This window comes from Mustela putorius, unplaced genomic scaffold, assembly GCF_011764305.1.
Source record: "Mustela putorius furo isolate JIRA1106 unplaced genomic scaffold, ASM1176430v1.1 tig00000127_pilon_pilon_pilon, whole genome shotgun sequence".
Classification (NCBI taxonomy): domain Eukaryota; kingdom Metazoa; phylum Chordata; class Mammalia; order Carnivora; family Mustelidae; genus Mustela; species Mustela putorius.
In genome coordinates this window covers 14,648,438-14,663,508 of record NW_025421288.1, presented here as the reverse complement: position 1 = coordinate 14,663,508, position 15,071 = coordinate 14,648,438, and the positions used below count along the sequence as shown (strand labels likewise).

Here is a 15,071-nt window from a genome sequence, read left to right as displayed (position 1 = left end):
TACTATCTTCCATGTTAACCAGTAAGTTCCTCTCCTTTTCTTAGGGAAGGCTACTGGGCAGGGAGAGCAGCAGAGACCCCTGACTGCCCCCTCCCCAGCACTGGGGGGGACAGCGTGTGTGGCCCCCCCCATCTCAGCTTCACTCGGCAGCAGGGAGGCTGTGATCCCCTGGGGCTTAGGGGAGCCCCAGATCCTCTCTTCCCAGAGAGAGGATTCGGGGAACCGAGGGGGACTTGGAGGGGACGGACGAGGGCGGGCTCTTCGTCCCTCCCCATACACAGAGTCTGCTCCCAGAAACCACATTCTCTTTATTGGATCCTTTCTGTAAGGCACCAGAACGGACAGATCCCTCTCCCGTGAGATAGGAAAAAGAGGCTGGTGTGGTCTTCCAGGTTGGGTGGCTGGGCCCCACCCACGGTCCCCAGTGAGGCCCGGGTAGCACACGGCAGGCTCGCGGGAGGGGCCCTCTGGGCAGGAGCCGTGTCAGTCCACCCCGTCCAGGTCCTGCTGGCCTCTGCTCTCAAGCTGGACAACCTAGAAGGAAAGGTCACGTGAGTGTCTACGGGATTAAAACCCAGCAGTTCACCCTGAATCAGGGTGGCGGTCACGGGACTGGACAAGCAGCCATGAGCCGTGCCCACGATCCGTGACGATGCGGGAAGGACACGGAGCACGTGCGCGGGACGAGTCTGGGCGACGGTCCCTGCCCCACGAGACCACAGTGGACTGTATCTCTGCCCACGTGTGTCTTCGGAGGGGTCGACACCTGCACGGCCTCTGAACCCCATTCCTGATTTGGGGGAACCCATCGGGGCCATCCTGGGCACTTCTGGAAGCCAGTGGCGTCCCCGTACTCTGCCCACCAGAAGCCAGTGACACAGACAACCCCCCAGCATGACCCCCAGGAACATCTCCAGACACGGCCTGCTGTCCCCTGGCGTGACCCCGCCCCTGAGAACTGCGGGCTGCACATGAGTCTGACTTGGGGTGACTCCTCTGGATCCACATCGCCTACGCAGACGCCTCCCTCGATCCCCAGGTAGACGCTGCGTCCACTGAGTCCATTGTGATCGCTGGCGCAACACGGCCCTCGCCTCAGCTCATCGTGGTCAGGGTATCGGGGCTCCCCGCAGGCCAGCCTCCCTTTCCAGCCCATGGGCTACACTACCTGTACCGGGGGTGCAGCCCACGGGCACCGGACTCCAGCACTGGGCTTGGAAAGGGCAGGTGGGCCTTGCCTTGTAGGCTGGTCTTACTAATCCCCCTTCGCCACATAATTACTAACCAGAAGAGGCGAGGCAGGGCAGCTTACAAGACGTGAGCCCGGCCGGATGCCAGCGCTGTCTGGAAGCGACAGCGAGGCCCCCTGTCCCCATGGCTGCTCCTGTGAGTAGCACGGCAGGCACAGCACACGCCCGACGCGTGTCCCGTGGTGGACACGAGGACAGTCACGACACTGCCGCCCACAGAAAGCTTCCCAGCCCTCAGTGGGAGCTGGCCAGCGTCTCCGGGATGGACGCCAGATGTGGGGAAGCACCTGCTCCAACTCACCGCATCCTCCACGCACCGGAACTGCCAGGGCCAGCCGGCGCGGTACAGGAACGGCCGCAGGTCAAACCTGTTGTCGTCGGGGCTGTAGCTCTCCGCGTGGTATGCGGGCGTCAGCGTGGTCATCTTGTGTCTGTTAGCCGCGTACTTGGAGAAGAAGCGCCTCACCCTGTCAGCCACCTGGTGGGCGAGGACAGACGGGGCCGCGGGTCGCGGGGCGCAGGGACCCAGGCCGGGACCCCTGCTCACCCCACACCGCACACACTAGTGCCCCCTGCGTGCCAGCCACCCCCCGGCAGCCGCAGACAAATGTCCCCGTCCCAGGGGGCTCGGGGGCTGTCCCAGGTGGCCCCAGGATGCTGCGTCCGTGGAGCTGAGCAGGGCACACGGGAAGACATGTGGCGAGAGGATTCCAGGCGATTCCGTGGGGAGCACCGCGTGAGCCAGACAGCGGGCAGTGGTCCCACGCAGAGGACCTGACATCTGGGCGCTGGCATCCCAGGCGACAGAGCGCCACCATTTCAGGCCACGCAGGCCGACTCGCTGCCCCCAGCCAGACCATGCCCGTGGGGACCGAGTCTGTGGCTCCCTCAGCGGACGGACGTGCGTGCCGTACCTGCCGCGGGGAGCACACGTCCTTCCACATGGTGACGAGTCTGCAGAACATGCTGTAGGGCCCGGCCTTGGCCACCTTCCGGAGGCGGCCGTAGACGGACAGCTCCGCGTACGTCATGCCCATGTCGTCCTGCCGAGGAGGGAGAGGCAGTGGGCTGGTGCTGGAGGCGAGCTTGGGGTCCCTGCGGCCGGTGGGCCTGGGGCCAGCGGGAGGGGAGGGTCCCCACGGGGCCACGAGCAGACGTGCGGTCTCACTCCCCCTCACCGCCCGGTGCCATGGAGCCGGCGTTTGGAGAAAGGGCCGGCCTGGTTCTGAGGGCTGAGGGACTGAGCTCTGTCCACGCTCCATGCCCCAGAACCTACAAACTGTGGGTTTATCTGGGAAAATAAAGGTTTTTGTAGATGCACCAGAGTAAAGGAGCTTGAGATGAGCTGGCCCTGGGCGCGGGAGCCTTTGTACGAGATGGAGCGGGATGACGGGCAGAAGCCGCGTGAAGACCGAATGGGGGTGTGGCCGCGGCCCAGGAAGCCCCGGGGGCTGGACCAAGGACCCCCTTGGAGTGTCCCAGCAGGGAGCAGGGCCTGCGGATGATCTGATTTCGGCCTCCAGCACAATGAGAGGGTCCGTCGTTTAATCTGCTGGCCTGGGGGTTTGGCTCCAGCAGCCCCAGGAGGCTGATGCCAGGACCAAGGTCAGGCAGGGCAGCCCAACCAGCCCTGCGCCCTGCCTCGGGGATCCTGCTGTCCCTAAGGATGGACGGCTCAGCACAGACTCCTGGGTCATGCCGGCCACGGGACGCCCCTAGCACGGTTCGAAAGAGCCAGCCTCCACGGAGGCTCACATAAACCCCTCTTGCGTTTCCGAGTATTTGCTCGAATCCCCTCTCAACTCCCACTGTGCCCCAGAATATACAACCAGAGCTGACGACAGACCGACGGTGGCACTGGTCTTTCCGGAGAACAGCAGGACAGACCTCACCTTCATCCAGGGTCTCCAGGACCCCCAGTGACCAGCCCCTCCTTCCTGCTCCCCACCGCCCACCTAGTCTTCCTCGGGCCCCAGCTCCAATGTCACCTCCTTCGGGAGGCCTGTCCTGCCCCCATCAGAGGGACACAGTCACCTTCGGGGCACCCAGGTCCATGTGTGGGCAATACCAAAAGACACCCGGGGCCCTCATGGTTATCTCCCACTCATCTGTCCCAGAGACTCACACAGATAGTGGGACCAGCCAGCTCCATGCCGAGCCCCAGGGCCCAGTGGGTCCCGCCAGGGACCTCCTTCAGCGCCCACTCCTGCGTGAATGTCTTCCAGTGTGACACTTGAATTCTCTAGATTCAACAGTAACACTTGGAAGCTTTAACACCCTTTTCAGTGATGCACAGAACTGAACCGGAAAACCAACAAGGGGACGGAAAACTCAAACCCTACAAACCAACGAGCCCCGAGTGACCTCTCTAGAACATTCTGCCCACGACCGCAGAGCACACGTTCTCCTCGAGGCACACGGGACGTTCTCCAGGACAGACCAGATGCCAGGCCATAAAACCGGCCTCTATGAACTTCAGCGCGCTGGAAAAGCCTGCTTCCCAACCGTAGAGGAAAAGGGCAACAGACTTGGGGACCCACGGAAAGCGCAGAAACCCCCGAATACGCGGAACTCCAACTGCACACTCTCGAGTAGCCAACAGGTGGGAAGAAGCCACGAGGGAAATCAGACCTGGCCCGGAGGTGCACGAAAACGACGACGAGGCACGGCGTCTGGGGCGCAGGGGCGTGGCAGTGAGGGGGATTTATTCGGAGAGAAGCCCTCACTTCGCTCCTCGTGCCCCAGAGGGAGAAGTGCGAGCTGACCGTCCAGCACACGGTAGGAGACGAGAAAGAGAAGATGGAAAAGGGCGGCAGGACGTCAGGTGCTTCCCGACTCCGGAGATGAGCCAGCGGCTCAGGAAACCCCGAAAACAATTCCGTTCACGGGAGGACAAAGGAGAAAACGTGCTTAGAAACGAATAACGAGACAAGTGCACGTTCACGCTCTAAACTGCGAGACACTGAGGCCGTAAGAAGCCCAGAGTGAGGAGGGAGACTGGTCACACCAGGCCTCAGACGCCGCGTTCTCCGGGGGCGACACCCGCCAAGCCCAGCTGTGCTCTTGTTATGCCTGCCGTGGAGAGCCACGCTGACGCCGCGTGTGCGGCAGAAGACGACACTCAAACGGGCGTCCAGGGGGCCCAGAGCAGCCGGAATACATTGAAAGAGAGGGACGAAACGGGAGAACCCCCAATGCCAACTTCAGAACTTCCTACCAAGCTGCAGTGGCCCAGGGGGTGCGGCCCTGGGGGGGACAGACCCGCGGGTCAGCGGAGTCTGGAATTGGATCCACACACACACCCCTGATTTCCACCCGGATGCCGAGACGCTTGCGGGAGAAAGACCGTCCCGGCAGCAAACGCCGCTGGTGCCAGACGGTCCAGTGTGATCCCTTACTCACACCGCACACTAAGACAAACCAACCAGGTCACGGACTTCAAAATGCGAGTCACACGACAAACTCTCGGGCGGAGCACAGGTAAGTCTCAGTGGCCACAGGTGCTGGCGGCAGGACGGTCGGTTGTGACTGACTCTGCAATGGCCCAGGGCCACGGAAGCGGCACCCCGCTGCTGATGGCCCCGACTGCCCCTCCTGGCTCTCAGGCCAGCTTCGACTGGACAAGAACGGTTCTGAGCTCGCACCCCTCCCAGCTGCGGGAGACCTTCCCCACTCTCCCCTCCTCCGGCGCATCAGCCTCAAGAAGGCCGGACCGAAATGTCAAGGCAGCAGCGGGACAGGCACCGAGCTGGGCTCCCTGGTCGCTTGGGGCGGTAAGGAGGCAGTGGGGGAGCCCAGCTCGGACTCGAGGACGCAGGGACACGGGGAGCGGGGACAGAGCTGCCAGCACTACCTCGTCTGTCTGGGACACCTGGCCGTCAGTCAAGGGCTCCAGCTCTGCGGTGGCCGGTGCTGCCAGGATGCTGCGGCCAAGACACACAGGTCAGTCATCACGGCTGCCACAGTGCTTGTGGGCACGGGGAGGTGACCCCCACACCAACTGCCGCACGCTCAAGGGCCAGCCTCCTGCAACTCCCCTGTCGACCCTGAGTGGGCTGGTTGGGCTGGGCTTTCCTGGGAAGACGGACGTGGATGTCGGGGGGCTTCACGACCTGGGGCAGGAGCCGCTGGCAGAGGCTACCCCATGGGGCTTCTCCGCCCAAGCACCGTCCACATTCAGGGCAGGTCATGCGTCCTTGCGGGGCTGTCCAGGGGGCACCTTCCCACTAGGTGCCAGGGGCATTCGGCCGCCATCACCAACAAGGTCTCCAGACATGGCCCAGTGTCCCCGGGGGCCACCTGGTCATAAGACCCCACATGCCCACTGAAGGGCGGAGCTGTTTCCATCAGGCAGGAGGGAGCTGCAGCATGGGGTGATGGGGGGGCACAGCCACGTCACGCGGGAGGCACTCACCCCTGCAGGGCGGGAAGCTGGAAGCGTTCCATGCAGAACTGGACAAAGGCCTTCAGGTCTGTCTTGCTGATGCCACCGATGGGGTTGATGTCTGCACTGGAGCAGTCGTACTTGGTCAGGTAGCCGAGGAGGCTGCGGGAGTGAGCACAGGGTTTCCACGGGGCTGACCTGAGGGGCCACAGATCCTGCCTGGGCCCCGGCCGCTCGTCCACGCCCAGCGCCAGAGCTCGGCCGCTCAGAGCCGTCCGCAAATGGGCAGAGCCAGCAGATGACCGCAGGGCAGTACTCAGCAGCCCCGAGAGGGCGTGGGGGCCGGAGACGGGCCTGCCCCCCGACCCCCCCCGCTGGGAGCAGCGCGACTGAAGGGCGGGCGGCAGAACGGGAGGGTGTGGGGAGGTGCTGAGGGCTGAGTCCTTAGGAGCCCGTGGGGGCCTGGCTGGCTCTCCACCCTGCCAGCAGCCCCCGCCCCCTCAGATACCTCCTGTGGGGGCAGGGTAATCCCGAAACACACCCTCCTCCTCTGCCCAGAACCAGGTCTGGGGTGGGGCCGAGCCGGGAGCCGCGAGGAAGGTGGAGACGCTGCCCTCCCAATACCCTGAGTTTAGCCCCGTGAGATTCGCAGTGATCCTGGGCCCCGTGGATCGGCGAGAGGGCACGGTGGGCTTGACCCAGGGGCTCCTAGTCAGCCGTGCCCTCCAGCGGACGCCTCCCTCTGTAGGCACCTCCGGACGGCAGGTCTCCACCCTCTCCCCAGCGCCCCCACCGCCCCTACCCCCACCCCACAAAGTGTTTCCTAACCCGCCACACGCCCCCGAACCCCCTTGCTGGTGGCCTTCCGGGCCTGGCCTCTGCCTGTATCGCCCGAGCTCCCAGTTCGACTCCAGCACGGACACAGCAGACGGCTCCGCCTGACTGTCCCGCATCCGGGCTGGCTGCAAACACAGCTGTCCCCGAGCACGGGGTCCCTCCACCCACACATCTGACCCTCTCCTGCTGCTCAAGAGAAAGACCCAGCTCTCTCCTCCCGGAGAGCAGGGCCTCGGGCGTAAGAGCCCCAGGGCACCAAGCAGACGGGCGGGTAAAACCTGGTGCCTCCTTGAATGGGGCTCCCCCGGACCCCGAGGTGCTCCCTGTCCTGTTGAAGGGGTGGCTGAGTGGGGACAGGGTCTTCTGGCCGAAGGGACAACGGGCTCTGTTCCACCACATGCCTCTGGCCGTCCGCCCCGAGACGCACTGGGAGATGACCATGTTGGGGACAGACCCTGCGGGGGAGACCCCTCAGGGCCAGGCTCTGGGTCAGCACGAAAGCCTGGAGGTAAGTCCCGTTGGCGCACAGGCTGGACCTCAGGACGGCTTTGCTCAAGGAGGCCCTGTCCTGGGCTGAATGTCTGGGGTCCCCGCAAAGTCACAGCCCCTCAGTGTGACCATCTGGACGTGGGTCCTCAGGAGGTCACGTGGCTAATGGAGGTCACGAGGGCGAGGCCCTGACCCCCAAGGCCCGGCGTCCTCACCAGGAGGGACGTCAGGCTTCTCCCAGGCTGCCGCGTGAGGGCACCGGGAGGAGGCGCATCTGCGGGCCAGGGAGGGGCCTCGCCAGGGATGGAGCGGGGCGCGCTGACGGCCGGCTGCTGCCCCGGGGGGCCGGGCTCTCACCCCAGCTCGCTGTCCCGCTGTGGCACCCGCGACAGTCCACTAACAGGCGGGTTCACAGGCTCCAACGACCAACCCTTGCCCGCTCGTGAGCCTAGGTACCGCCCTACGGCCCTGCCTTCCCGCTCTCCCCGGCCCATGCTCCCTGCCCTGGGGCCACACCTGCTGGGGCCGCACCCGCTCCCCTCCTGCTCAGGCTCAAGCCTTCGGGGCCAGCTCCCTGCCCTGGCCTCCCCACACCCAAGCAACAAGCAGAGTAGCCCCTCCGCCCACTCTGGACGCCCGACCTCTTGGTTCTGCGGCCCGGCGGGCTGCTCCCCCTTGTACGGGGGATCTGCCCCCCCACTCCCTTCTCCATCAACACTCAGCCCCAGGGCCCAGCTGCCCCCGTACCTTAAGCAGCATTTTGCCGTCTACAGGCTTCCAGATTGGGGGTGCGGCTCGCCCCTGGACTCCAGAGTCTCCACCTTACTGCCCACCACACACGTCCACGGGGGCGTCTGGAGGTGTCAAAGCCGACACTCCCTACACAGGACCCTGACCTCCCCACCCACTTCCTGCGCCAAATGCTGGTCCAGCCTCCAGGGGCTCCGATCGGCGAGGGCGTCCCCCCCCCCACATGTCTGGTCCACCAGCAAATCCTGTCGGCTCCCCTCTGATGCCAAAACACACCAGGAGCCCAGCCCGCCTGGCCGCCAGCCCCACCCCACCAGGCCGCAGGAACCGGAGACAGGAGGCGCACCTACAGTGCCCGTGCATCCCCGACCCATGGGCACCTCCAACAGGGCAGACCACCCTCCCGGTGAGGCCTCGGGGCTCCCCCAGCCGCTCTTGTGCACTCATCCATCACTTCCACTCGGCCGCTGGCCCACCAGGGCCCTGACCTCCCCGCAGCCTCCTGCATGGGGGACAGAAGCCCCTAGAGACCTCAGTGCCTCCTGTGGGCCATGCTCTGTGCGGAGGAGCGTGCGCACTGCGTCCTGGCGAGGGGGGCCTGCTTGCACCATCGGACCCGGCTGGCACCCAGGTCTGGGGAGTGTCCCCACCTGTCCCCTAACAAGAAACAGGGTCTCCCTGTTTGGAACTTCTTTGCTCAAACACTGGTGTGCGCTGCCCACTGCTCTCCTGGGAGCGGAAGCTTAGTTCGTGCCAGAGAAGGTGCCCGTGGGACCAGCCCTGGGAACAAGCCCCGGGCACTGAGCCTCTGACACACCCCCCTGTCGGGTGTTGCTGGGGAAGGACGCCCGTCAGGAACGCTGCCCGGGAGACAATCTGGAAACCTGGGCCTGGTTTTCCCCGTGTGCCTTCTGCTGTGCGTCCTTGGCTGGACTCGACCACGGCATGAGTTGCACCCGAGGCTCCGTCTGTCCCCCAGCGAGCACAGGGCACGGGGCTGGCAGCTCACGGCACCAGGACCCGGAGTCTGCGGGTCACCTGTCCTCTGCCTCGTGCTCACCCCTCATCACCTTGTGGCTCCCCGGCTCCCCCGTCCCTCTCTGCCACCGTCGCCTGGCCCCCCGCTCCACACGAGGATGCAGCTGGGCACGGCGGCGTGAGAGCATGACCCCACCTCTGGTGCGGCCTTGGCACGGGGGCTCCTGGCCTGGCTCCCCGACCTGTCTCGCTCGCTTCTCACCACTCCCCTCCAACACCCGACGCCTGTCCTGCGCCCTCTCTCAGCTGGTGACCGCCTCCTGTCTCGCCAAGGAAGGTCATGGCCCTGACCCTATGCCACCCTGGCTGTGCCACCTTCTCTGCGGCCTTCTGTTGCTCTGTGGACACACAAGCCAGGCTCCCGGCAAAGCCAGCCCCCACTCGGCCGCCTGCTCTCATCTCCTCGTGACACGGAACAGCTGCCCACCGCGTTCCCCTTCCTCACCAGCCACTCTGTTCCCTCCCTGCTAGACCTCTCATGGTACATGCTAGACCTTCTCACTGTACCTTGAGAAAACACCCTCCCCGTCTCACTGCTCCTGCCAGCTACCAACCCACACCTCCTCTCCCTGGCAGTGTGAAACTTCTAGAAAGAGCTGACCCCCGCTCCCCTCACCTGCCACTCTCCAACCTGCCCCAACTGAGCTCCGGGTACCTCCCTCAGACAAGACGGGCTGTGCAGAGAAGTGACAACTGCTCTCTGTCCTGGTGGGCTCTCACCACAGGACATTTGCACAGGCCGTTCTCCTGACTGCATTTCCCTTCCTCCTTTATAAACCAAATTCTGAGAAGCCTTCCCTGGCCACCCTGCTTAGAAGCCCAAATTCCCAAACTCCGCCCATGCCTACCCTGGTTTTCTCTATAGACTTTCCACTTCCTACACACACGGTTAGTTTTCCTATTACCTGCCTCCTTCCGCTAGAGTAAAACGGGAAATACTTTTCTGTTTTGTTCACGGCACCAAGAAGACCACCTGACACGTGACCCACGTTTTATCAATTCCTCAAAGAGTGAGCAAATCGGAACGTAATGGAACCGAAGTTAGGATGAAAAGTCACATTTAACGGAGAACCAACACAGCAGAGACTGCAGACCGGAGGTTCCCCCAGGATGCGAGCTACAGGGAGATCCTAGATGGAGACCCAGTGAGGGACAGCTGTCCGGGGGACAGAGGAAGGACAACTGAAACACTTCTGCGGCTGTAGACAGACTTCTATGATCCATAAGAGGCCTGGCAGCAAAAAGTGATGAAAACAGATAAATATGTACATAGGCCCCATGGAGAACCTTTAAGCCCCCAGAAGCCCGCTCCCCGCCAGAAAGAAATCACTATTGTTTGCTTTGATATTAAATCCCAGAAGACAACGGTAAGCGTTGTGATAGGGAACGTGCAATAAAATCATTACAGCAGCGGCACCGTATCAGCGGTGACAAGTCAAACCCACGTGCAAAGGCCAACAGAGCAGAACACGCCACCAGTCCCCACTCCGCGGGGTTCAGGACCTGCACCAGCTGTCCACCCCTCCTGAAACATCACTTCCTGACAGGAGCACTGATGGTAACAGAAAAGCAATGAAAACTGACAAAATGTGCCTGAGAATGGTGAGAATATTTCTTACCAGCTAGAGGGTGCTAGCCTCAATCTGTCGTAATTAGGGAAACAGGATCCAAGAGTCCAAAGTAGTGTTTAACAGAGAACACATCTGCGGACATCCAAGGACGTAGGAAGATTTAAGACTGTCACGCCACAGATCGGAAGATGGACAGATGAACAGGTGAGTGGACAGACTGATGGACAGATGGGCAGATGGACGGATGGAGGAACGGACAGATGGATGGACGGATGGAGGAACGGACAGATGGATGGACGGACGGATGGGTGGGCCGATGGACAGATGGACTGACACACAGAGGAACAGACGAATAAATGACAGAGGAAGCTCCTGGCATCCTCTGCTAACAAGGAGCAGTGAGAACACCCGAGCAAGGCCCCGCCGAAGAGAAGCGGAGAGACGAGGCTGGAGAGGTGCTGCCGGCCTCCGCCGCGCACACCAAGACTCAGCTGAAATTGGTGTGAAGAACAGCAGGGAGACTCTGAGTGTTTCTGAGCAGCAAACAATACGAGGAAGTCTGTCACGTCCCCGTCAGAGACGAGCTATCTGCTCGGGAGTGAGAACTGGACCCAGAGCAAGGACCTAGAACATGCTGGAACTGCCCAGGGAAAGAGACGGGTGAGGCCCAGCGAGGTGGGTGGGGAGACGGGTTCCAGACCCAGAGCGAAGGGCCCCAGGCCGGGGGCAGGGCCGGGCCGGGGGCAGGAGCCAGGTGTGGACCTGTCTCCACCTGAGTCATCGGGAAGCTCTGGAGCAATGACGTCCCGCGGGCACCAGACGTGGCCTGTGCCGTGGGGTGACGTGACCCCCACAGCATGCGTCTCACAGACCGTGAGAACGGGCAGGGGCCTGGAAACACCGTCTCGGGGAGCGCGCACCCTCGGAAATCCGGGGCCCTCGGGAGTCGGGCGCACGCACCTCTCGTCCACGTTGGCCGATCCGAGCACCAGCAGTCCTCCGCAAGCGCCCCGGGCCCAGAGGCTCAGCTGAGCGAACAGATACGCCACGACCATCCTTAGCCGAGCCTGGGGGACACGGCGGGAAATGTCACCCTGTGCTGGACATGGCGGGGGCACACTGGCTCCCCCCGCCCCGGACAGCTCCAGGGAAAGAGGCCCCAAGTAGTGTAGACGCTTTCTAGCGTGCAGAGGAAGCAGAGTCCCCCGGGCCTGACCGCCGCCACATCACTCACGCAGGCGCGACGGGCGAGTCGGACGGAGCCGGAGCCCGAGCCGGGGGCCAAGAGTGCTCGGGGCAGATGGGCCCCCTGTCGCACCCCCTTCACAGCCGGCATTTTAGGCGGAGGGAAGGCCGCTGTGGCCAGGAGGAAGGGACAGAGCGCAGCAGCTGGAGCCCAGGGACCCTCCACCAACCGGCCGGCCGGGCCCCCCCGAAGCAGCCCGGGAGGGACACGGGGAGCCACTCCCTGGAGATGCAGGAAACTCACACACGTGCGCGTCACGTCTCATGCTTGTGCACTCGCGCACACGCACACGCACGTACATGCGTCCATCCAGGCAGCCCTCACAGACAATGCTGCAGCCTCCTGCTCTCGCACGCGCACACACGGGGGCAGGCGCGCCCTCTGCCTGGTGCCCGAGTCCCCGTGCTCCCCGCGGCTCCCGTGTGGGGACAAGCATTGGCCGGAGGCTCACCTGCACGTTCTGCAGGGCCAGGTTCTCCCTGCTGCTCCCGCCGTGAGCCGCGAACAGAGGCCTTCGACCCGTCACCAGGCTAAAGATGCCCACGACGGCCGTCACCGCGGGCTCGATGTTGAGACCGATGTGGTGGCTGCCAGGGAAAGGGCAGGTGTGCGTGGGGTGTGTGTGCGCACACGTAACACACACACAACCCCGGATTCACTGTCCAGCCACGTGAAAGTGCACAGCGGGCGAGCTCTCGGGGCTGCATCCAGTCCCAGAATGCGCCGGCGCACACACGCAGGCACGACGGGAAGCAGGGGTGCGGTCGGACACGGCGAGGGTCGGGGGATCTGGAATAGTCTCCCTAAGCCCTGGCTCACGGGAGGCCCTAGGAACCTGCTCAAGCCCGGAGGCGCGTCTAGCCAGGAGTGAGGGCTTGGGCGAAGCTTCCAGCGGCACTGGTCCTGCCCTAGAGCCCCCACCCCAAGCCCGCCGCCTCCTGTACCTGCCGATCTGCTGGGCCAGCTCCCTGGCTCTGCCACACGTCTCCTGCGACGAGTTCTCGCTGGCCATGTAGCAGGTGGTCAGCACACGCCCGCAGAGGTCCTGGGGGTCCTGGGGGGTGTAGCTGAGCTCGTCCACGATGGTCCGGACGTCAGCCAGCACTTCCTGGTCTGAAAGCCATCAGACGATGGGAAGCGGGTGGCGGCCCCCATTGCGCAGGCTCAGAGCCCAGTGTCTCCCTTCGCCCTGGCAACGTCTCCCCAGGTGGAGCTTCCCCCTCGTGTTTCCGGTGTGCATATTAAGGGGACAGTCGATGCAGGGTGCACGGGGAGGATCTCGACCTGGGTCTGCCTGAGCCCAAGGCCCAGGCCACACGGCCAGTGCCCAGCAGCAACAGCGGGCTTGATGGCCACGGCCACACGGGCCCGAGCCCCAGGGAGGGGCCTAATGGCCTGCTGTCCCCACCTGAGCACGTCTGCAGAGCCCCCTTCACCCGCGATGGCCGGGACTGAGGTCCCCCTCAGCCCAGTCCCCACCCCGGAGCCTCGCTCGGGCCACAGGACGCTACCTACTTCCCTGCTTCACGGCCTCGCAGACCTGGCGGCACATGGAGTAGACGAGGCAGGCGGTGGCCGCGCTGTCCACCCCACCACTCAGGGGCAAGAAGAACCCGGCCTGGAACGGGCCAACCACAGGCAGGGGTGAGCAGAGCCTTGGCGGAGCAGCGCACCCCGAATTTAGCCTCATTCCACCCACAGATGCGGGGGCAGAAAGGTGCACGTTTCAGACGGATCTTCTAGAGGGAAGAGACCTCTGTGTGACAGGCACATACGACTCGTCCTCCACAGGCAGACGGCGGACCCACAAACCACTTGGAGATGCTGTCCTGCCACACTTGGTGTCACCAGACAGGACCCCGAGATGGAACCAAACCTCCACGAGCCCCCTGGCCTTTGCCTCACACAGACTAAGCCGCTGACAGAGGCAGTGGGGAGCGCAGAAGTCCCAGGCTGCCGGACGCAGACACGAACACGGGAAAGCTAACCTGTCCGCTGCGTCTCAGAAAGTCCCAGAGCCAGCATGCGGGTCCGAGGCTGCGGAGCAAGGGGGCGCGTGAGGTCGGGAGCCGCTGACCCGGTCGGCAGTTCACCTGGGCCATGTGCCAAGGTAGGAGCAGCGCCGGGAGAACTGCCGGGGGAGGGGCTCCCGGTTCACCAAGTCTCTGTGATAAGCACTTCGTGGGAATTAACACATTTTTTGCCTCCAAACCGCCCTGGGAAGTAGGTGATTATCTTTTGGCCCCGTTTTCAAACAGAAAAACTGAGACACAAGAAGGAAAGGCCAGGCAGGGCATCCGTGCCCAAGGCCCCGGCACAAGGAAGCGCCCGGCTGGGCGAGGAAGCCAGGCTGCCTGGCTGTGCCCTCAACCCCTCCACCCCGTTGCCACCTGGCCTCCTCGCGGAGCGGTCCCCCAGGCACGGTCTGGGAACCAGCTGCCCATACGGCTCTGGCCCCCGCCCCCCCGCAGGGGGCAAACCACTACAGTGGGTAAAGGGGGCGCCCCGGGACCAGCACCCCTGCCTGGGCTCGCACGGGCGGCCCACCTGATCTCCTCCTCGGGACTATGGTACGTCCACTCGATGGGCTCCGACGGCGGCTCCAGCAGGTCCTCGCGGCACGAGAGGGCGAAGTCCACCTTCACACGGGGGTAGGGGCTCACCTTGCTGGCCTGCGGAGGGACAGCCACGACAACGTGACGCCGGCGCGGCGCCAGGGCTGCGGGAGTGCGTGTCGGATCTCGGCCGAGCCTTCGCTCCCAGGGGGACGGCTGGAGTTGGAAGCGGTCGGGACCAACCAGCATTGGGACCCTCGTGTGTCGAGGGGCCGCTGCTGTGGACAGTCTGGAAATCCCTCAAAGACGAAGGCACGGAGTGACCGCGCGGCCCAGCAGCCCCCGAGCGCAGGCCCAAGAGAAGCCGCTCGCGCAGAAACCCGTACACGTTCGCGGAGCGTCCGTTCATCAGACAGAAGGCAACACAGGCCACGTGCCCTCCGCAGGGGCTGGCCATCACCGCGGACACATTCTCTGGACGTGCTGCTCCGCCACACAAGCCAGACGCGAGCCCATGCCCGTGCCACGCCCACGACGGGCAGACCCAGAGGCCGAAAGCAGGTGGTGGCTGTGCGGGGCGGAGGGGGCTCAGAGGGAGCCTCTCGGCTCCAGGTTTGTTCGCGCTGCTGTGCCAAGTCGAGGGCCGTGCCTCCCTGTGAACGTGCCAAAAACCCCCGCAGCATGGTGTGGCGCGGCCACGACAGCTCGGCCACGTGCTCAGGAAGAGTCTCTGGGGCACTGCGGAGCACCCGTGGGCCTCCGTGAACTCACCGCCAGGTTTCGAGATGAAATCTCTGCCCTGTGGCTTCGGACGTCCTCCAAATCCAACGTGGCGACGAGGACCTCCTGGAGAAGGGGTCAGAGAGGAAACGTGATTCCCGCTCCCCCAACTCGCGCGGCAGATGTGGCCGCGGTCACAGGTGTGCCACATCGCACACGAGAGTCACACCT

The 15,071-nt window shown here is 64.1% G+C and overlaps 1 protein-coding gene across 6 annotated transcripts in view; it reads right to left on the bottom strand.

The window, feature by feature from the left end:
* Positions 1 to 290: 290 nt before the first annotated feature.
* The window catches only part of NADSYN1 (NAD synthetase 1), a 32,852-nt gene continuing 18,071 nt past the window's right edge, over positions 291 to 15,071 (bottom strand). For 3 of the 6 annotated variants that reach the window (XM_045066370.1, XM_045066376.1, XM_013059970.2), the window contains 12 exons: positions 14,892 to 14,966; positions 14,113 to 14,237; positions 13,554 to 13,602; positions 13,081 to 13,183; positions 12,510 to 12,678; positions 12,017 to 12,152; positions 11,280 to 11,386; positions 5,665 to 5,796; positions 5,104 to 5,173; positions 2,165 to 2,293; positions 1,552 to 1,728; positions 291 to 534 (listed from right to left, as the gene is read on the bottom strand). In XM_045066370.1, coding sequence (XP_044922305.1) covers positions 484 to 534; positions 1,552 to 1,728; positions 2,165 to 2,293; positions 5,104 to 5,173; positions 5,665 to 5,796; positions 11,280 to 11,386; positions 12,017 to 12,152; positions 12,510 to 12,678; positions 13,081 to 13,183; positions 13,554 to 13,602; positions 14,113 to 14,237; positions 14,892 to 14,966 — 1,323 coding nt within the window. In that variant the 3' untranslated portion in view covers positions 291 to 483. The other 3 variants (XR_006602354.1, XM_045066382.1, XM_045066377.1) reach the window with 3 other exon arrangements.